Below are 22,380 nucleotides of genomic sequence, written 5' to 3'. Positions count from 1 at the left end.
AAATTAAGTCTTCATTTGCATAATCGATATCTGCCTGTGTTTCTCTCGTTGTTAATAACATATGTTGCAAGCTTGAACTTCCTATCATGGAATGCAGTTGATTAATAGAATTTCCTCATTAATTATGCAAATTACATCCATATTTGCATAATTGTAATATCATTATGTCAAGCATTACTCAAGCTACCTACACACCAAAAATCATGATGATCCATCAATCGGTTCTTGAGTTATCCTCCTTTAAACATTTGTCCTTTAAACCCCCCTGCAGTTCTAGAGCAAGCAACTAGGGGGCCCAAACTCACGTCACTTCTTCCCCAGCAGAAGAGCTACCTGCCATCCAAATTTCGTCACCCTAGCATGTCTGGATCATGAGATATCAAAACCAGAAGTTCAGCTGCAGTACCATGACAAGCCGCCAGGGGGCCCAAAATCTAATCAGTTCGAGCTCTCATCAAGACCTACCCACCTACCAAATATCAAGATAATCCATCTAAGCTTTCTCGAGTTATGCTGTTGACACACAGACACACACAGACACACGGACACGAAAACATAACCTTCTCCAATTCTTGACGAAGGTAATAATAAAACAATAATAAAACATACAATGTATATTTTTACAGCAAATGCATTTTATATATGAACTAGAGTTCCCCAATCTCATACCTTCGCCAAATGATGTTAATCTTCATGGCTGACAAATTATACGTTATTGCCCTGATTGTGCAAATAGGATTTTCATGAATTATATCAGTTTATCATATTCTCATCCGAAAGACAGTCTTATATTAATAAACAATGCCATTCTAGCATTTCCTCATAAATTATGCAAATGAGGTCCTAATTTGAATACATTATGTTTAATGATGTTCACCTTCACTGAACTTTCAAATACCATTAGTATGAAATTTCAGGCAGTTATCATTGCAGAATTATAACATTTTCTCATCAATTATGCAAATTATGTCTTCATTTACATAATCAATACCTGCCTGTGTTTATCTCGTTCTCAATTACCAATGTCACAAGCTTCAATTGTCCTATGATGGAATGCAGCTGATTTATAGAATTTCCCCATCAATTATGGAAATTACATCCATATTCACATAATTGTCACATAATTATAAACGTCATCCAATTAAAATAACGCTTAGCCTAGCAAAATTTGCTAGCAAATACACCAAAGAACTTACCAAACTCATCCACAGAGTTGATGATCTCCCTTCCCAAGATACTGCCCATAGCTCCATACACCATCCACCTAATATAGTATAGCAATGACAAAATGTTGAGTCAGACTTTTTGCGTTTGAGACCGCTAACGGTCGCAAACGCAATCAGACGACTCGGAACCTTGGACCGATCCTTGGACAGATGTTGGATCTTTCGTTCGTTCATCGGACTATGCCATAGCCTTGCTCCTATTCCTACAGTCCTTTCCGGTCTCATATGCTCGAATCGCTAAAACTGTGCTACAATAATATAAAAAGCTCACACAGCAATAAGTCTGACAAAGGGATACATTTTATAATATGATTTCACGTTAAAATGTTGCTGACGCGAGTCATAAACTGGCAAAAAATACGCACTGTTCGTCTGGCCACATATTATGTTAATTGCCTGCAGCACCGCCTATGCTCGCCAGGGGACATACATTTGTAATGTAACAGTTACTAGTATGTGTGAGCGCAAGGAACCTCCTTGGTGTGCGTAATATTTATTGTTAAAACCCTTAGCTGTGTACATGCCCTGTGTGCGGGTCCATGTACATGTACAGTATTCAGAATGGCGGTATTTCTCGGGCAAAAACATAGTGGCTCTGTGAAGCGCGGCCAGTCAGCCAAACCCGGAGGTCAGTCAAAGACGGTGGAAAAGGTCAGGGGTCAAATGGCATTTCCTTGCGGCTGTCGTGTGCCGAGCTTTCTATTTGTTTTTAGTGTCTTTTCGGCGATAAAGTTCTGAAAGATTAGTCGCAAAATGTCCGGATTTACGCTACAAAATACGTGCTTGGGGACCTTGATAGTAATAATTTTAGGGAAATTTATCCTTCCCTCGGCGATCGAGGATTGATCATCATTATTGCCCCGATGGGAATTTGTACTTACATGTAGTACGTAGGAGTTTGAGAACTTGGCATCCGCCGCGGAGTCGACAGTGGTCCGCGATTTTGCAAACAAGGTAGACGTCGGGGGCGAGAAGTACATGTATGATGTACCTTATTTTTAGAGCTCCATAAAAAAAAATGCCGTCCTTGTAATAAATTTAGCGTTTCAGCTGAACAGTCAGTTCAGCACCCAGGACAGTCTGTGGTCATAAAATTCACCAGTAGTACTTAATACGGTCTTTTATTCAATAAAAGTATTATTTTTATGTTGCGAGAATTTGCCAGGAACTGTATATTCCAAGTGGAAGTGATTTTGTGTGTACTTGAGTGAATTGTATTGAAACCATTGTGGAAAATGTGTATTTTATTAAAATAAAATCTAAACTAAACTACCTACATGCCAATAATGAAAACCCCTTCATACTAACACACAAAATGTATATGCGTATGTAGGGGAGCAAGATTTATATCAAAAGTCATATCATCACTTCAAAGAAAAAACACATTTGCTGCATACGATTTTGTTGTGCAAAAATACTACACCAGCAAACGCCGGCTTTTCAAAAGCACTTGTTTCATCACATATATGAAGGGAGTGCACATGATCAAATATTAACAGTATATTTGCAAGTAGCTATATACATAGGTGCAAAATGGATATGAGGCACTATGTGAGGAAGGATGTTTTTGGTTTGTGTGATCGGTTGGTTGGATGCAGTCGGAAGGATGATAAAGTAGTGGAGGAAAGTAAAAATGTAGTACAAGTGTAAGATTGATCACTTTATGATATAATTCACTCAGCATATAAGTAATGTTTCTTTCCATTATGTAATTCAGGGATAGCAATAACCATACAATACAGTTCTAATACAGTAATACATTTACATACAATCATGTAAAGGTGTATGAGCAACATGGTGGCAGACAAGAGTTCACAAAGGGTATCAGTAGTGAGAGTAGAGAGTCAAGAATGGGCAAAGAACCGTATCAATAATGATGATGATGGATGTAGTCAAGGCATGAAATGTCTTTCTAGTATTGTTGGCAAATCTTAAAGGGAGGGTCATTTGTCAAAATGGTATTTTGATAGCTCGATGACATTAGACATGGTGACTCGAGAGCGCTGAAGGGAAGGGCCATAGGGATGGCTAATAATGAGAAACGGGATTTACACATCTTGCACACACTGTTTCCATGCATGTACACACATTGCATGGTATTAATGCATAAATTGTTTCCATATATGTACACACCTTGCACACACTGTTTCCATATATGTACACACCTTGCACACACTGATTCCATACATGTACATACCTTGCATACACTGTTTCCATACATGTACACACCTTGGCATTGAAGATTCGAACACAGGGAACTGTAGCAAGCCAGCCGGGAAAACTATGGGAAAGATGAACTGTTGGTTAATTCAATTTGGATTCAAAACTAGAAAGACAGTATTTTTAGCAACTGCAGTATATACTCCACTCTATCTTCCTCTTCATGCAAAGAAGGACAGCTCTATATGATCATCAACCTTTTGCAGAGAGGTTAGTTCTTCTACCAAAAAATGGACTATCACCCAACTCAAAATAGAATTTTTAAAATTTGACCTCCCATGCATTCAAAAACAATCTCTCTCAAAATACTAAATGGAATATTACCAGTTGCCTTCTCCCTAAGTGCAAAAGTTGCCCCCATACCAAATTTCATCCCCAAATCTCCAAAGGAACAATTTCAAACTAGTGTATGACAAATCTGAAATAAGTTCTGTGGGAATACATGTATGTCCAATGCACCATCATAGCAAAATTCAGATCATTAGGGCAAGGCACAGCATCCCAAATTATGTTTTTTTTAGTCAGGAAATAGCAAAAAGCAAATTGATTAATGATTTCATATTAAAAAAACAAATCTGCAGGTACATGTATTTGCCCCTCCTATCTGCCAATTTCAGGTCATTTTGTTGACAAATGTTGAATACATTTAATCCAAAAGTCAGAATAAGGAGAAGAAACATGACACAAGCAATAAGTAATCCTCTATTTTCTACATCAAACAATATGTATCCCTCTTAGCAGTGAAATGGTATGACTATGAGAAGATTTTTCTACATCAAACTGCAGTTTTGATTTTTAATGCTTTTGTACTAGGTAGGTTGGTGCTCTTGGTCACCACCAATTATATAGCCTAAGTGCCATCTGTTCGTAACGGGGATCCTTGCACTCACATTTTTTTCTGGTAAAAAATGGATAGCTTCCAGACTACAACAGTTATACTGGTCGCTGCACCACAGAATCTTGCTCCCATGTGTTCCTTTCTTTCTACACAGATCCAGAACTCCAAGACTAAGTTATATAGGCCAGTGTTGTTACTTGATGCAACGCAGTACGTAGTTAGATTCCAACAGCAGAAGGCGTTGGAAGATTCCATTGTTGCATGGAGGTATAGACTATTGGAACACTGCACATTTTGGACGGGGTGATTTAGGAACAGCCCATTTGTGTGCGGGAGGGGATAGGTCCTTTTTTGTTATGGGGGATGGTGAAGCCATCTGCTGCATTTGCTCCCGAGCAAATGTTGACCTTTCTAGTTATGATACATGTCTCCATAGCTCACGGGGTTCTTTTCATATCTCAACTTTTGAACATACAATATACAGCTGTACACATAAAAAAGAAACCGCGAAGAACTAAAAAACGAAAATAGACATGTAATCTATAGTGAGATACACACAATGATATTAAGCATCTTCAACTTCACCCTCCTACAATAATTGGAATATGTCTGAGGAGAAATCTTTATTGAACAACCCTCTTAGTATACGTCTTCTACAGGTCATTTCCTTACGTAGTTCATTCCAGTTGTAGAGGTAGTGCGCTGTGATCCCATACACATCGATGTCCCACCTATACATGTAAAGAACAGAAGGGAAGTAAAGATCGATATACGTTGAACTTTGTCAACTTTTGATCAAAGCATTTGACATTGCTCATTGGTAATACCAGACTGGTTCTTTTTTTGATCAGCCTACTTCTTATTAACTTTACCTGTTGCATGAAAATGTCCTTGGTCATTGGATCATGTATACTACATGGGAACAAGCATACATGTACACTAATAAGGAATGAACCTAGGCAAATTGTTGGTAAGACTTATACATAAGTATATTATACATGTATGTAATGATGCCACCAAATGTAAAGTGTTTGTGTTGTAGCGGGTAGCCTTTTGTTAGCTAATGACCTCAATGAGTGTTTATTACAAGTTCATTAAATAGCTAGAAATGTTGGAGAAGTACTCAATGCGACTCGGGAATAAAAGATGTAGGAGTCATGCTACATTCTGATGTTCACTGATCGTGGGTTTTGTCCCCCTTTATACACATACACCGTTACATCTTCTATCCCCCTACGACTCTATTTCTTGGAAAAAATACATTGTTCCTTTACTCATCATGCATGAGTCACATCCTATCTATTTCTAAAATGCGGCCCCCCTGACATCAAAATCCCAAATGTGGTGTACAGAAAGTGCAAAATGAAACGAAATGGACAAAAATGGAACAAAATGGAACAAAATATATGTATAGGAAAGGTGTTTAGCTGTTCGGACTTTCGAAAGGCAATGTTAGTGTCCGCTCGACGTCCGATTAAGATTGATGATATTCTTAGAATCGCAATGTCATAAGATCAATCAGGATATGTTAAGAATAAAGTGAGTTTTGAGTTGAGTGTGCGGACGTGTTTCTTTGTGGTCTCCGACCGTCCTGGCGGTATGCCCATGGGGAGGAATTTTATCACCAGCCACTTGCCTTACATGTGAACAGAATGAAATGAAATAGATATAAATATATATGGAACGGAACTGTTTAAAGTTTTAACTACAGAAAAGAGTGGTAAATAAATAATATGACGTATTTAATTTCTTGAACCGATTCAACATTAGATACAGTACAACATTTTGCTGTGTTTGTGTGGCTAATTTCTTCCTGAAAATGGGGGCATGCCATGGCGTGCAAAAGATCCGCCTCTGTTTACCTGCGTTGGACGATATGCTATGCTAATAAACTGCTGCGAATTGCATGAAATCATGACAGGGGAACGGAACTGAGTATGGAAGTAAGGACTAGAATAAGGAATTGGACGTTAACATTTCATTTTCAGAATTCACCAAGAGTACATGAGGCAAGTGTTATTATTGTCAGCGTTTTTCACTTTTTGCTGTGTTGGCTGGGGCGAAGCTAAATTCTTCCCCCCCGCATGCAAATGATCCACCATTGTTACCGACGTTTGGCAAAACTTTTCAGGCCAATGCCTCCCCAGCACAAGTCCTATGGGCTGCTTGGGTCACTACATCAGGCATGTCAGTCTACCCACTTTCTCCTCTCAGACGGAAACAGGAGAAAGGTGACTGACAGTGTTGATTTTGCAATGCACAAGGAACCAAGTTAGATAATATTAAATCATAAAACAGCAGCTAGTGTATGTTACAGTACATGTAACTTTTATGTGACGTGTATATTTGTACAGCCAACTTACTCTGTTCTCAACACCTGGTTGGCAAGTCGCCTGTCCCACAGGTTCTTCTCAAACGCTGCTGTATGTACTGCATTACCAAAGTGGTCAGTGGCATTAACCTCCAGCTATACATGCAGGAAATGGATTACATGTTGTAATGTTGTACATATACTCAGTCTGTATGATAATAAACACTCCTTTCTATTCAATGAGAAGAGGAAATACATGTATTTAAGATATAGCAAATATTGATACATGTACTTTATGATTCTCTTTGTTAGAGTAAGTAATGAATTAAACCTAATGCACTTCATTCTTTCAAGGGAGAAAGTGAGAAGATACATGTGTTACAAGAAATGTAATTATGATGTACATTTACTGTATGTTTTGTTTTTCTATTCCTTGGTTAACTGTACGTTGCCAACTGGTTTTATTTTTATTTACTTTAACTAACAGTTAACATGATTAATTATCATATAGCCGAGTGACTTTGACCAATCAGAAGGCTCCATTCCACATTCCTTATGACACCGAAATGTCAAAACCGGGTCATTATTCATCCCAATCCATACATTAAACATCCAATAATCACCCGCATATGATCTCAGGTGACCCAAATAGAACACTGCTCTGTTCTAAAAGATCCAAAAATAACTGAAGTTGTGTTCCAATGACCTCGGGTGACTCCCATAAGAACACCTGTTCCCTGCCTTTGACCCAAATAGAACACTACCCTCCCCCAGTGACCTCAGGTGACTCCAGAAGGAACACAATGTTCTCTTTAAGTTTGTATACGTGTTATACAGGAATGTGTCACTGTTTACTGTGTAAGTTTTGATAGGCTTTATGATAATAGCGTTAATGGCCCGCCCTTTCTCGGTGAATATGGTGTGATAAAGCCTTGTCAGTTGCTATAACCACCTTATAAAGCCACCTCGTTTGCTGCGCTAACTCAGTGGCTTTATTTGGTGGTTATAGCAACTGACAAGGCTTTATCACACCATATTCACCTTGGGGCAGGTCACTAACCCTTAATTATTTCATGCTTACCCCAGAGTAATAAAGACTCATTTTTTCCTCATTCACGAGCCAGTCAGGATATCCGATCTGGTCTACAAGTGACTGGATCTACAAGTGCAGGATGGAATATCATAATTGTGGCTATATTTCCATTGCCAGGTCACGGCTTTTACATGAGACCTTGATGCCCGACCTTGATTCCCATTTATCTTCCGGTTTACGTATATTTGCACGCTTTGATATTCTAAAGTGCATTAAACTGGATGATGTTGAATTGCGGAATGCATTTTGCAGGGTGGTGGATATACATGTACATGTACATGATGTCACCGTGCAGAATTATGTTAGTCTTCGTTACATGTCAAAATATCAGATCAGATTCTAACGGAATCCTGTGGAAAACTCAATCATAATACACACAACAAGAGTTCCACGGCCTCATAACTTCACCATAACTGGTGGGGTCGTGTGGCATAACGACAGAGTACTGTGTACACACATGATTGTACTATAGGTTTGCTGTGGAATTACCTTGTTTCTTGCCCTATCTTGAGTGTCTGTATCCATCCAGGCAAGTTGGGAGATGCCCTCTGATGTGACTTTCTTTACTCTGACAGCTACCTCCTCTGCCTTCAGCATAAAGTCACAGTTAATACTTTGAGTTGCCAGATCTTATTTTGCTCAGTGACAGGCAATTGTGTATGGTTCTCTTTTAATCCAAGACATTTAACGATAAATGTAAATTTGTAAAAGTGCAATCACTGTCAGTTTGCATAAACATTTACCGAAAATGTACACTGCTTAAAGTCCTGTAGTTATAAGAAATTGCAACCACTACAGGGCAATATGGGAACAATATGGGAACAATGGGCTCAATTATTGCTGTCATATATGCCCCCCCCACACACACACACACAATCAGGCAGACATGCTTTGGTGCACATTAAAGTTTGTTATGTTTGTATGGTATCCTGAGCCCCATGAAATGGTTTTCAAGAAATATTGATTTGTTTCAAGTAACAGTGGGACAGTGATTTTCAGTTCAATGTCTCTTAGACAGACAATGACAGTGTGTTATGCCAGGATTCAACAACACATGTAAAGAGGGTTTTATTTGAGTATCAGTTGTTATACTTCTAACAGAAATGATCATTGAGAAGATGTTGGACTCAGTCTTTGATTAGCAGGTAAATTGAAAGTAAGTACAATAAGGATGCATATGGCAGGTTATGGTAGTCATTGGGATTATCATACAGAAATACTGCACATCATTTTTGTGCTTGTTTTGGATTATGTTATTTAAATTACTGTTAGTTAATTGCATTGGCCACGTATAGCTTCTCAACAGCTCAACTCGCAACACTCAAAGCATTTAGTCAAAACGTGTAAAAGAAAGACTAACATTACTTACATTTAAGACTTCTCAACACTAAGTCTTACTGCAATAGGGATAAGGATTAGGGCTAGGTGAAATGAGGTGAGGTGATCAAAACACAAATAGCATACTAAGGTCTTACTTTATCTTTACTGTCATCAGCAAAGTGATCTCTTACATACAGAGAACTGAGAGCCCAGCGTAGTCTTTGGTGGGACATCTCAAAGCAGAGCTTCCACTTCTCTGGAAACTCTGATCTTCCCGTCAAAGCTTCGTAGAAGATTCTGCATTCAGTAGGTAATAGCAAAGAGATTAAAATTTTGCTTAAATTTTTTTTTTTTCATCTAATCAACAACAAGGCTGACAATGAAATTATGGGGTTATTGCATGGATGTAAGCATATATAGTCATCTGTTTCATTGCATCTGACCACTGGTATTATTGTATATCGTTATTACAAAGTTTAATATCCCATGTGCATCACTGGAAGTATACATTTTGTACATGTACCTAATCTAACCTGTTAAAGGCATTCAATGCAATTTCAGGGCAGCAAAACTGGAAATATTCTGAATAAGGCAATCTTTGTGATATTGACACATACTGTCAATACATTAGCACATTTGTATCAGTATTTCATACGTTGGGCTTGTAAAACTGCAGAAACAAGCCCCAAGATGAGTCTCTGGGAGGTACCTTAAAAATCAGCCAAGGGCCCTTCCAGTAACCATTTTCCGTCAGAATTTTGGTAATTTTTGCTCCATGAGGTGGTTTCAACTCAATATGTAGATAAATGACTACTAGAATATTGGCTTTGAAAAATCGGGTTTTCAAGCCCTAAAAACTGCATTGGATGCCTTCAAGTCTAGACAGATATCATATAGTACAGTTCAGTAGATCACTCCCACCCTCCCCTGTGTGTATTATAAGTGAACAAGCCCAGGAATTTTGGTCATCCCCAGCTAGGTTTCCCCAGGGGTTTGTAGGAATTTGGACTGTGTAGGACTCTGGGCAAAGATGTATGTCAGCAAAATTCCAGACATGCCTGTTGACATCCTGTGCCTGTGGAAAAAATTCCTAGAATTCTTGCAAACTGCACACAATAGGCTCGCCCATGAGGCGTCGCCAAAAACTGGTTCAAAATACAACAATACAACTCCATAACTGTGTAATACGTAATGTTTAAAGCAAAGGATTTATAATCAATTATACGATTTTTGGTAATGTGTAACTAATAATGTTTTAATAATACCATTTTATGATAGCATGTTTCCGTATTTTAATGATATCTTGTGTTGACCACAGCGCAACTCAGGCATCCAGTAAGGTTGCCTGTGAGTCTAGTGTCAGTGTATTGTATATACTTCTAAATAAACCATTTATTCAGTCAAAATCCAAGGTGGCGTGATTAAACTGTAAACTACAATCAATTTTGCTAGCAAACTTAATTCTAGTCATTATGATTGATGCTATGAAAAGTCATTATATCTTTAATATTTTCAATAGTCAACAAACAACAAAGCCTAATATATATAATTGGAGCCGATGTTCTTTTTTATAATATGAAAACCAACTGCATGTATTTCCCATGCCCACGACTACATCTAATAGTATGTACAAATGTAGCAAAACTCCCTCAGCCACACTGTATGGCACCGCTTTGGCTTATGTTCCTTCTGTTATATATTTAGGCGTTCACATACATGTAACCTACAACTTGTCTGATGATACTCGTACTTCTATTCGTAATGCAACAAGACACCAAAGCTAAGTTTTAGGCTAAATTCAGCAATTGTGCAATAGCGGTAAAACGCATTATGTCCTATTGTTCACCTATTTATTGTTCACAGCTCTGGTGTTGATGTGCTGCAGCAGCGTTTTAAGGTAGCATACTATGACGCTCTAAAAATGCTGATGAATTAACATAGGTGGTATAGAAACAGTCTGTTATATGCGCACTTACGTTCGACACTTTCAACGCCTTGAGGCGCAAACTCACCTACTCATTTGTGACGCTTGTTCTCGCATCGAGAAATAGCATTGTGTACACCCTTTGCCATTCAGATGGGGACCCCAGAAAGTGTGAAATGAAATGAAATGGAACGACATGGAACGAAATGGAACGAAATATGTATGAAGGAAAGCCGCTAAGCCGTCTGTGCGTTGGAACGGCGATGTTAGTGTCCGCTCGACGTCCAAATGGCAACGTTAAGATTGATGATGGTATTCTTAGAACCGCAACGTTATAAGATCGATCAGGGTAAGTTAAGAATAAAGTGACCGCAACGTTATAAAATCAATCAGGGTGCGTTAAGAATAAAGTGACTACAATGTTATAAGGTACGTTATTATAACAATAACTTGAGTTTTGAGGTGAGCAGTCAAAGTGTGCCCCTTGGTGAGGAATTTTATCACCAGCCGCGTGTGCACAATAATGAAATGAAATAGATAGCAAAATATAAGAAACGGAACTGTTCAAAATTTTAAATACAGAAGTGAGTGGTGAATATACTTACTTTACTTTACTTTATATGATGATGTGTTTTATTTCTTGAACCTATTCATTGCTGTGTTTGTGTGGCTAATTTCTTCCTGAAAATGTGGGCACGGCGTGCAAAACCTGCGTTGGACGATATATGCTATGCTAATAACCCGCTGCGAATTGCACGAAATAATGACAGGGAAACGGAACTGAGTATGGAAGTAAGGACTAGAATAAAGAATTGGACGATAAAATTTCATTTTCAGAATTCACCCAAAGTGCATGAGGCAAGCGTTATTATACAGCGTTTTTTTTTTACTTTTTGCTGTGTTGGCTGGGGCGGAGCTAAATTTTTGACATCCCTGCGAGTTAACACTTCTTCTGTACTTGTCTCATTATTTCCTCTGGACGTTGTTTCCGAGATCGGCAACACTTCTTGCGGGCAGGCAGAACATTGACAACAAGGACGAAACATTTCGGCTAGATTAATGCCGCAACAAGTTACTACACAAAGAAAAAAACTGATCTTTGACTACTCAACTCGAAACTCCTTTAACGTACCCTGATCGATCTTATAACGTTGCGGTTCTAAGAATACCATCAAACTTTGAACGTTGCAGTTTGGATGTCGAGCGGACACTTAAACGTCGCCGTTCCAACGTACTTCATACATATTTCGTTTCATTTCGTTCCATTTCGTTCCATTTCGTCCATTTCGTTCCATTTCGCACTTTCTGTACACCGTTCAGATGTATTTACTCGAAGCCTGTACTGACAGCACTTTTTAAACATTTGTATGTACAGTTTGTAATTTGTCTGCGTGTATTTATACATTTGTTATTGTTCTTCTTTTTTATATGGGCCTTTGGCCTGAAACAAAGAATAAATAAATAAATGAAATTGATATTCCTCGTGTATATATAATCGTTCTTTTTTAAAAACAGAGTATTGATGGAGATATGCCAATGTGACAGTAGTTTCTCTCTCTCAATATACTTGTTTTAAAAAAAAACGAAATGTGACTATCCTCAAGCCTTCTCACATTCAAGTGAAAGTCCCTTACCGATAAGCATGGACAAAGTCCCAACTCAGCTCCAGCACATATGTCTGAATCAGCCTCCACATCAGGTAATTATGATACTTCCTGAATGTACACGGCACAAGAGAGGGTAGAGTATTCAAAGGCAAAATTATAATTCACCTCGTCATCTAACAATCATAGAGGCTTCCTTTCAGCTTTCAGGTCCAAACTTCAAGAGGTCAAACACTAGCCTGGTGTCCAGCCTTGTTAGCTTTGATCCGCTCCCCAAGATCCGCTCCCCAGGAAACTTGTTGGGTAGCGGATCTTGGGGAGCGGACCAAAGCTAATAAGGCTGGACACCAGGCTAGTGTTTGACCTCTTGAAGTTTGGACTAGTCAAACTAGTCAAACACAACTTAGTGATTAATACCCAAAGGTAGTTTTTGATAGGACAATTTTACATAATGTGTATACTCTGAATGCCACCACACTGCTGCAAAACTAACTGTAGGGGTTAATTGCGTTAGATGTACATTTTAAACCTGAAAAACAGTTGTACAAATTGATTCAATTCTCAAAGACAAACAAGAATTCAGAGATTTCATACCTCCATGAAATATTTAGAACTTGGTTTTCATTTGTCTCATTGATTATGGAAGTAAGGTTGTAATTATCATTATCAATTTTGATTTACGATTTTCACAAATCAAATTACATATTAATATTGTACATGTGGGCTTTGACTATCTTCCGTTTGAATTTCATCATTAAGTATGCAAATGACAACATTAACATGATATATGCACAGTGATGTTTTCGGCTCAAAGGCGGTGGAACAGCTGTGGTGTGTCCGTATGTAGTTCAAATATTTTTTTGGCCTCTAGCTGTTGTAGAAATGTAGTTTAAGTTCAAAAATGGTCCACCTGGGTTTTCCCAATCGTACTGCAGCGGAGTTTTTGTGCAGTTGTCAGTTATATGTATGCATTATAACCGGAAAATTTGTGAATCAATCTTGATGATATTTGGTAGTGAGCAGCGGTTTCAGAAGCCAAGTTCAAGTTTGAAACTGATGGTTATCCTATGATGTTCATACGTTGCTGCAGAGAGTTGTTTTTTTTTGTGTGTGTACAACATAACTCGTAAATGCGGTTGGTTGATCCTTGTTATTACCTCCATTTTTATGGAGGTAATAACAAGGATCAACTTAAGTCAAGGCAGCAAATAAATTTATCAAATTTTTACTTTTACTCAAACTTTGATGTTTGTACCGAAAAACAAAAATATTTTGCAAACTTAAAATATCAAAATAAAATTTCAAATGTCACATGAAATCTATATTGTGAAAAATGAATGGGCAACAGATAATAAAGTAATACTGATAGAATTTTAATGCTTAGGAAAGGTTAAAGGACAACAGACCTTAACTTTGGGCCAAAGCTGGTGATGTACTGTGCAACTTTCTGTACATAGTCTTTCTCATACAAGACAACCTGGAAGTCACCAGACACAGTAGTGGAAGGGAACAGGTAATGGAAGAAGTCCACCCAATTGATCTGAAAATATAATGTGTCAAGAAAAAGTTGACTTGATTCTAATTAATTTGTCACATATGTAACAATATTACACAAGAGAGATTACATTGCAACTTGGCATTTAAAAGCCATATTAGACTGGAAGGAACATCTGCAATGTGTATTACTAAGTAAAAACACACAGTCACACAAAGTTACACATCACACACGCCCGCGCGCATACACGTGCAAACACACATACAAACAAAAACACACAGGTGTGTGAATTTTGTTATTATTTCTGCTCCAACACAATGAAATTGATATTGAAAGTATTTTGAAGGAAATTTGAAACAAACATCTCCACTGAGTAAAGGGACTCTTTTACACAAGTATTTGTCTGTCACCTTCCTCAGGGCAATTCTGACTGGTTCACATTCCACAGCAGCACAGGTGTCGCTGCTATAAAAGCATTCCTCATACATACATGTATCTACGAAACAAGAGTTCCATGATCTCATACCTTCGCCAAATGATGTTTTAGAATTAGAATCATTATGACTGACAAAAAATAATTTATAGATTATTCCCCCTGATTGTGCAAGTAGGATCTTCATTTGCATGAATTTTATCAGTTGATCACATTCTCCACCAAGAGAGTCTTTTCTTAACAAAGAATGCCATTCGAGCATTTCCTCATAAATCGTGCAAATGAGGTCCAGATTTGAATACATTATGTTTAATAATGTTCACCTTTACTTAACTTTCAGATACTACAAGTAAGAAATTCCAGGTAGTTACCATTATGGAATTATAACATTTTCTTATTAATCATGTAAATTAAGTCTTTTACATAATCAATAACTGCCTGTGTTTCTCTCGTTCTCAATTACATATGTCACTAGCTTCAATAGTCACATCACGAAATGCAGCTGATTTATAGACTTTCCTCATAGATTATGCAGAAGAGCTACCTACCATCCAAGTTTCGTGACCCTAGCATGTCTAGATAAAGAGTTATCAAAACCGGAACTTCAGCTGCAGTACTGTAACAAGCCGCCAGGTGGCCCCAAATCTAATCATTTCGAGGTATCAAGACCTACTCACCTACCAAATATGAAGACTTCTCAAGTTATCGTGTTTCCAGACGGACACACACACATATATGAACGCCTCTGAAAACCCAACCTTCTTGGCAAAGGTAATAACTGTGTAATAGACTGGGATGGAGCCAAAGTGATAGACAGAGAGGACATGTACACGTTGGAGGCTGTATGGATCATGAAATCTACTCCTGTCATGAACTGCGGGATGAGGGGGCATACACTTAGTCACGTTTGGGGACCGCATTCTTAAGAAGTAAGAGTTATTGTTTTGAATTTAACACAATGAGTGTATACATATTACGTATATACACTCCTGTACGCATTTTGGAATCTGATCTCTGTTCTCTGTAACTGCTTTGGTTTAATAATTGACCACAATTATGTAACTATATATCCAACTCCTGTGCGTTTGGGACCGCATTGTAGATACAGTTCCCTAAAACCACGTATACATGTACATGTGTATGTGTGGATATGTAAATATTGTTCGTTTGGGAATGCATCTATAGCAGCGACACCTGTACTGCAATGCAATGTGAATCAATTAAAATTACCCTGAGGAAGGTGACAGACGGTCACCGAAACGTCGGCTGAATAAAAGGCTTGGTTGTGTAAAAAGAGTCCCTTTGCTCAGTGACAACAAACATGCACTAAAACATCATTAATAGTCATCACGTGAAGAGTTTGAAGATAACCCGTAAATGTTAATGTTTTATAAACACTGGCTGTAACAAGGCAATGTATGATATTGTGACTTCATACTGTATTTCTACGGCCGTGTTTAAGTGAAGTCACCCAAGGCGCTTTACATGTGGTTTACCCCTAAGCCGGTTTCAAGTGGCTCTATCTGAACGCTCCAAAATCACATTGAAAGCGCCTTGATCCCAAGCCACTTCTAGAGGTGGTTTCCAAAAGATCTGCTTGGAGATTAATGAAACTTCGCCTGGTCATGGATTACGGGGGTGATATTTCTTTATTTATATGCAATACCAACTTTTACGTGGCAGCAACTTAAAGAGCAGTAATGGTCAAATAATGTGTCCGTTCTAGGGCGAGCTTCACCGCCTCTGACGAGACCATGTCGGCATTCGGCCGAGATATGCTGGGAGGGGGGCCTCAGCAAGCAGGTCGTTGACCTCTGACATTAATAACACGCCACCTTGCGTGTTATCATCAAACAGCAATAAATGTAGCTCAAACGAATTGTGATCGGACACGGTTTGTGGCACGTGGACCAGATGTGAGGAATGTGAGTTACCCGAATCGCGGTTTGGGTGACTTCACTTAAACACGGCCTATGACAGGTAAGTTGAGGTGTGCAGGTGTGTGCTAGATGATGTCTTACCTGGGTCTGACTGCTCAGCTCCGACAAACTGATCTTGTTATCTCTCTGTGCAGGAGAGGGGGGGCGTTGTGCACTCTGTGTGATCTACAGAAATCAATACACAGGCTAAAACCATTAACTGCGTACACAGCAACCATTCTGCATTTGCATATCATTCATGCAAAATATTTTCTGCATGCTACAACTTTTATTGTTCTGTCATAAAATCTAGATGAAAAAAGAAGTTTGAGCTTTGCAAAGACAAAAGTTATGTACTCACATTTGCAATCATAGTCTCAAAGTCAATGATATCTTCCACAAAAGTGTTAACCCTGCTGATGACTTGTGTGTCATTGACATCAGCATCTCTGGCCAGCAGAACTGAGGTGGTCTTCAGATAATTCCTGTAGGAGTCCAGTGCCTGCAAAACAGCCATACCTTTATGTGAATGGCATAAGAAGCATGCAAAACTGCTAAGATATAAGCAAAGGATAATGTATCAACTATACAAGTTTTTTTGTAAGTCCAGTACTGAATCACCAAGATTCGTTTTTTAGAAACATTAGGTCCAGTTCTGATTCGGTCCAGTACGCACTATGTCAATTTTATGTCTCTCGGCGGCAGCCAACCCAAAAAAGGGTAGCTGGAAACATAACATTTTCCGAGGCCCTAGATTATGAAACCGACATCCTCGTAATGCACATACTTGTCAGATATACTTTTCATATACTCACTACACACAGAGACAAACAGACAAGAGAAAATAATAATTTTCATTCCTTATTGAACTCTGTTGCCCAATATATTCTAATACCATTACCTCGCCACAGTTGTCTGGTGCAAGGTAACATTGACTGGGCAGGGTCAGGCCATCTTGGTCAATCTAGAAAGAACAAGTACATTTTTAATAGTCGTCATACCTTCAAGTACCAGATTTATGCCTTCAAGTATCCCAGTTACCAAGGATTGAGGTGTTCAGAAACTATCACTGTCACCAAGTACAGTAGGGGCATTATCATTAGATAACTTTAACTTTAAGTTAGCATACCTTCGTCATGTATGAGTTTGGGTTGTCAGAAATTTGCTGCTGTATATAGTTTGACTTTTATTTTGCTGGTACGTGAACCAAAGGATGTTTGTGGTTCATAAGTTGTAGTACATAAACATACGTTCCACGAGTTCGTAAATTTTCTGACATAGTCACGATGCCGTCATTGTCATTGTCGTCACTACATATACTGGGTGTACTATCTTTTTGGGGTTGGAGTACTGTGGGGTTTTCATGTTGGTGGTTTCATTGACTTGCATGCTATTGGAAAGAGTCGCAGTCCTAAGCTGTGGTCTACTGGGTCTGCTCGCAATGGGAACATATGTCCCGAGGCAGAAGTCAACAACCTTATAAACATCTGTTACCCCCTCTGAGAACAACTAATATTCCATAACCTTATAAACATCTCCCCCTCCCCACATCTGCTCTTTGGTCTACATTCGAAGCTAAATTTTACCTAAAAGTGCCGTTGCAATACATTAGAAAGCCACTAGATTTCCCAAATTCGAACTTAACCTTCTTTTTTCACACTGCAAGCTACCTACAAAAAAATGTAAAAAAACATCCACAACATCAAAAGGTATCAAGTCATTCTGTCATAAAAATGACCACAGCAGATCAAAAAAGTAGCTATGTCACTGAAAACAATGACAGATACTTACTGCCCAAGCATCTATGTCCCACTCAAAAGTCAAGACCCTGCTGCAGTACATTTGTTATACTGGCTATACAGATACAGATACAGACAGAATCTACTAAGTGATAGAGAGGCAAAACATCCTCATCGTTATCTAACCAACTCATGACTTAAGATCTAAGTTGGTATGTCTCACGCAATAAGGAAGATATTGAATGAAATTTTTCTCCTGTTGATAAAGGGGCATTATATCATTTTTTTCTCGACATCCAACATAATCCTCATGTGATGACAGACATTGTATACAACCGCCATGATACAACCACTTTTCAGAATACTTGCAGCAATGCATCATTAGGCCACAGCCAGGAATTTTTATGGATGACATTATGTGCATGAATTTTTGCCTGATGTTGGAAAAAAATTGTGACCATCTGACAGTGGTCAACATGTCGAAAATGGGCAAAGATGTCGAAATGTAGATGGCAGATAAATATGAAGAGAGAAGACAAGACAAGGCTCTGATTCAATGTTTTGTCTTTACTTTCATGCAGTCAGTGATGTTTCATTCCTTTTATATGTGATGTTGGTTGTGCACATATGATGTTCCCACTGAATCAAAACCATCTGTACAATGATTGAAAATTTACTTTTCAAGTTGTTTCAGTGAAAAATAGATGTTGTAATAGTTGACGGTAATGTTAGCACAATATATGATTGTATCATTCTTGTTTAACAAAGTTTATGATGTCAAAATATAAGGATCTTGTTTTTTGGCCCGCCCTGTCTTTCCGCCCAATCACAATAGATGTGGAGTCTGCAGAGGATGTCATCCATAAAATTTACCTGCTGTGGTTTTATTTACATTTCTGGTGTTTCTGAACTGTGCAAAAACAAGGTGCAAATTATACAGAATTCCGACAAAAGCTCAAACTCCAGGTTCCAGAGTTAATGTTTCATTCCATCTCTCTCCCCATTCAAAAATGGACTGTTCAATATCAACCTTGTGCAGAAATGGTACATTTACTAACAATATCACCCAACTCCGACATGCAATTTTTCCTGGTGTTCTGAAAAGACTTTTCTCCTGTCATTTCATTAAAAGAATTCTTTTTTTTTTCATTTTTGTGGCCAAAGGGCTTGAAATTTGGCATGGAGGTAGAATTGACAAATACCCCTAGACACCTTTTTCGATATACGCTTTTAGAATGATTTTTTATCATTTTTAAAATGACCGAAAACAAACCTTCTAGCGAGAGTATAAATTGCCCCTTAAAATACAAACTAACCAACACATTCTTAAAAGCCTGTATCAAAATAGACACAGAGTTTCAACATGGGTATCTTTGGAACAGTCCATTTTTGCGTATGAGCTATATTGAAATTGTTTCATCTACACCGAATCCTCTGATTTGGGAACATGCCTGCATTGTCTGTCTTGGACAAATGTGTAGTTTAAGAACTTACCTGCACAATTATCTGTTTAGGATCATCAAAATCCCTGTTCATGTAAATTCTGAACCAGGTTGTTACCCAGTAGTCCAACTGGATAGACTTCAGGGCCATATTTCTGTCCCAGGTTTCTGCACGAATCATATAGTATAATGCGTGGCCAACGTTAGCATAAACCTGATCTAGGCCATACGGCAAGTAACAATGAGTCAATACAGGATGTAACTGCAACAACAGAATACACAGTAGAGCAGTACTGCACAATATCATAACTAAATTGTTTGCCTCAGACGCACCATTTTCCTCTGGAATAACTAATTAGATTAGTGACCTTTGACACATGTGAGAAAACGAAATAAACAAATCTTTTTCTTCCATAAATGCTTTGTCACATTTTAATTTACAAGCCATACACAATACATGTTGATTAACTAGCACAGATGAAGTTAGAAACATGTTTACCTACCTGCTGTTCCCGGCTGGTCTCCAAGTACGTACCAACCAGCAAGGCCATGTATCACCTCCAGGAGTGGCCAGCCTTTTTGTTTAGTGTTCTCAAATTCATCCACACAAGCCTTGTAAAAAGCCTTCACCTGCAAAATTATGGTCTCATTTTTTTTTCGCTAGATTGTGGATAATGTATAAATGTGTGCAATAACGTTACCTGACCGCGTTCCTAATTCACCTACTGTATTCTATTGATATCATTCTGTGTTAAACACATTTATCAACTGGTATTCTCCTCCAAGTACACTACATTTTAAACAAGTCAGGCAATAAAAAATATTATTGCCTAGGCGAGGATTGAATGATTATTATTGTATGTGGTGAAGCCAGTCATCTCCATTACGATGCTTCTAAGAAAAAAAGATGTTAAGATTTACAGGGTGGGTGGAGGAGGTGCGGAACTAGCAGAGGTTTGTTCTATAAATCCTTGAAAATACACCAGACAAAGATGGGCTGCCTGAGGCAAAACCTTGAACAACGCACGAGGCAAACAGCCCTCGGTGAGACGGAGGAGGTTAGGAGACAGGAAGATAACCACAGTTCTCAAGACCTCCAGGGGAGAGGTAAGCAGCAGGCAGACACTCCTAGGACTGACCCAGAGCCAGAGGAAAGGCCACCAGATAGTCAGGGGGTAGAGGAAGAACCAGAGTCGCAGCCAGAGGAAAACGGAGAACCGAGGAAAAGCCAAGTCAAATGGCCCCCAAGTAACGCGGAGAAAGAGTGGAACCAGTTAGATGAAGACCTTGAGGGGATATTAGAGAATGTGCTAGCGGGAACAGCTGAGAAGAAGATAGAGGCAATGATGAGAATTGTGCTTAGCGTTGGGTCAGAGAGGTTCGGAGAAAAGCAGAAAGGCACAGGCAAACGGCGGGAAGAACAACCCAATCGCAGAGAGAGAGAGAGAAGACGTATAAGGAAGGAGCTAAGAGCACTCAGAAAGAGATGGAAGAAGGCAAGACAGACAGAGAAAGACGCCCTACAGGAATTGAGGAAAGAACTAAGAGCAAGACTGTGTAGTCTAGGAAGAGCTGAGAGAGCAAGGAGAAACAGGAAAGATAGGGAAAGGAGAAGGGCGACATTCTTGGCGAACCCCTTCAGATACACAAGACAGTTGCTGGGGGCAAAAACAAGTGGGAAACTAACTGCCAGTATAGAAGAGGTTCAGGCACATCTAAGGACGACCCACGGAGATCAGGAGAGAGATAGGCCGCTAGAAGGGAGAGAGGAAGTTCTAGTGCCAGAGCCAACCCACCCGATGGACTGTAGTGAACCAAAGCTAGCAGAGGTAGAGGAGGTAATCCGGAAAGCTAGAGCGGGATCAGCCCCAGGCCCAAGTGGCATAACGTACAAGGTGTATAAAAAGTGCCCGAAACTCAGGAACTTATTCGAGTACTGTGGAGGAAAGGGAAAATTCCGGAAGGATGGATGAGAGCAGAGGGTGTCTTCTGCCCCAAGCAGGAGAACGCGGAGAGTATCGAACAGTTCAGGACAATTTCTCTCCTGTCGGTAGAGTGCAAGATATTCTTTGCAGTCTTGGCCAAGAGGCTTGTTAACTACATGCTGCTGAACAAGTACATAGACACAGCCATACAGAAGGGAGGAGTACCGGGCTTTTCTGGGTGTCTTGAACACACAAGCATCATAACACAGCTTATCCATGAAGCAAAACAGGGAAAGAAGGACCTCGCAGTAGTATGGCTAGACCTGGAAAATGCATATGGATCAGTTCCACACCAGCTGATCAAGAAGGCCCTAATGAAGTACCATGTATCCCAGCAGGCATGCAGAGTCATATCCCAGTACCTGGATGGCTTGCAGATCAGGTTTACTGTGGATGGAAGAACAACAGCTTGGCAGAGACTGCAGAGAGGGATTATAACAGGATGTACAGTCTCAGTGATGCTGTTTGTAGCGGCCATGAATCTAGTGATGGAACCAGCAGTAAAGCAGAGTAGAGGGCCAACAACTAACTCAGGGACCAGACAGAAACCGTTGAAGGCCTTCATGGATGACCTGACAATAACAACAGAAAGTGTGTTGAGCGCAAGATGGACACTTAGGAGTCTAGAAGAGAAGGCCACTTGGGCAAGGATGGAGTTTAAAGCCAGAAAGTGTAGAAAGCTGGTATTGAGGAAAGGGAAGCTGAGCAATCGGATACAGCTAGAGATACAGGGAGAGAAGATACCTTCAGTAACAGAGCAGCCAATAAAGAGTCTTGGCAAGAAGTTCGACCTGACCCTAGGTGACAAGAATAACATCAGAGAGTTTAAAG

General features: G+C 39.2%; 1 protein-coding gene across 1 annotated transcript in view; it reads right to left on the bottom strand.

Moving 5' to 3' along the window:
- LOC109473255 (endothelin-converting enzyme 1-like) overlaps positions 1-20,448 on the bottom strand; it is a 28,839-nt gene extending 8,391 nt beyond the window's left edge. Inside the window, exons 1-15 of the mRNA XM_019773132.1 lie at positions 20,401-20,448; positions 20,068-20,194; positions 19,617-19,732; positions 17,285-17,347; positions 16,745-16,885; positions 16,486-16,569; positions 13,943-14,076; positions 12,567-12,647; positions 9,164-9,305; positions 8,178-8,276; positions 7,677-7,754; positions 6,648-6,751; positions 4,957-5,015; positions 3,456-3,507; positions 1,197-1,264 (exon numbers count right to left, since the gene is read on the bottom strand). Of these exons, the coding sequence (XP_019628691.1) occupies positions 1,197-1,264; positions 3,456-3,507; positions 4,957-5,015; positions 6,648-6,751; positions 7,677-7,754; positions 8,178-8,276; positions 9,164-9,305; positions 12,567-12,647; positions 13,943-14,076; positions 16,486-16,569; positions 16,745-16,885; positions 17,285-17,347; positions 19,617-19,732; positions 20,068-20,194; positions 20,401-20,448 (1,396 nt within the window). The remainder of the gene's footprint in view (positions 1-1,196; positions 1,265-3,455; positions 3,508-4,956; positions 5,016-6,647; positions 6,752-7,676; positions 7,755-8,177; positions 8,277-9,163; positions 9,306-12,566; positions 12,648-13,942; positions 14,077-16,485; positions 16,570-16,744; positions 16,886-17,284; positions 17,348-19,616; positions 19,733-20,067; positions 20,195-20,400) is intronic.
- Between the last annotated feature and the right edge of the window lie 1,932 nt (positions 20,449-22,380).

Source organism: Branchiostoma belcheri, unplaced genomic scaffold (assembly GCF_001625305.1).
Source record: "Branchiostoma belcheri isolate BF01 breed outbred unplaced genomic scaffold, Haploidv18h27 scaffold298, whole genome shotgun sequence".
NCBI lineage: Eukaryota > Metazoa > Chordata > Leptocardii > Amphioxiformes > Branchiostomatidae > Branchiostoma > Branchiostoma belcheri.
Note: the sequence above shows the minus strand (reverse complement) of the source record. Positions and strands in the feature narration are given on the sequence as shown.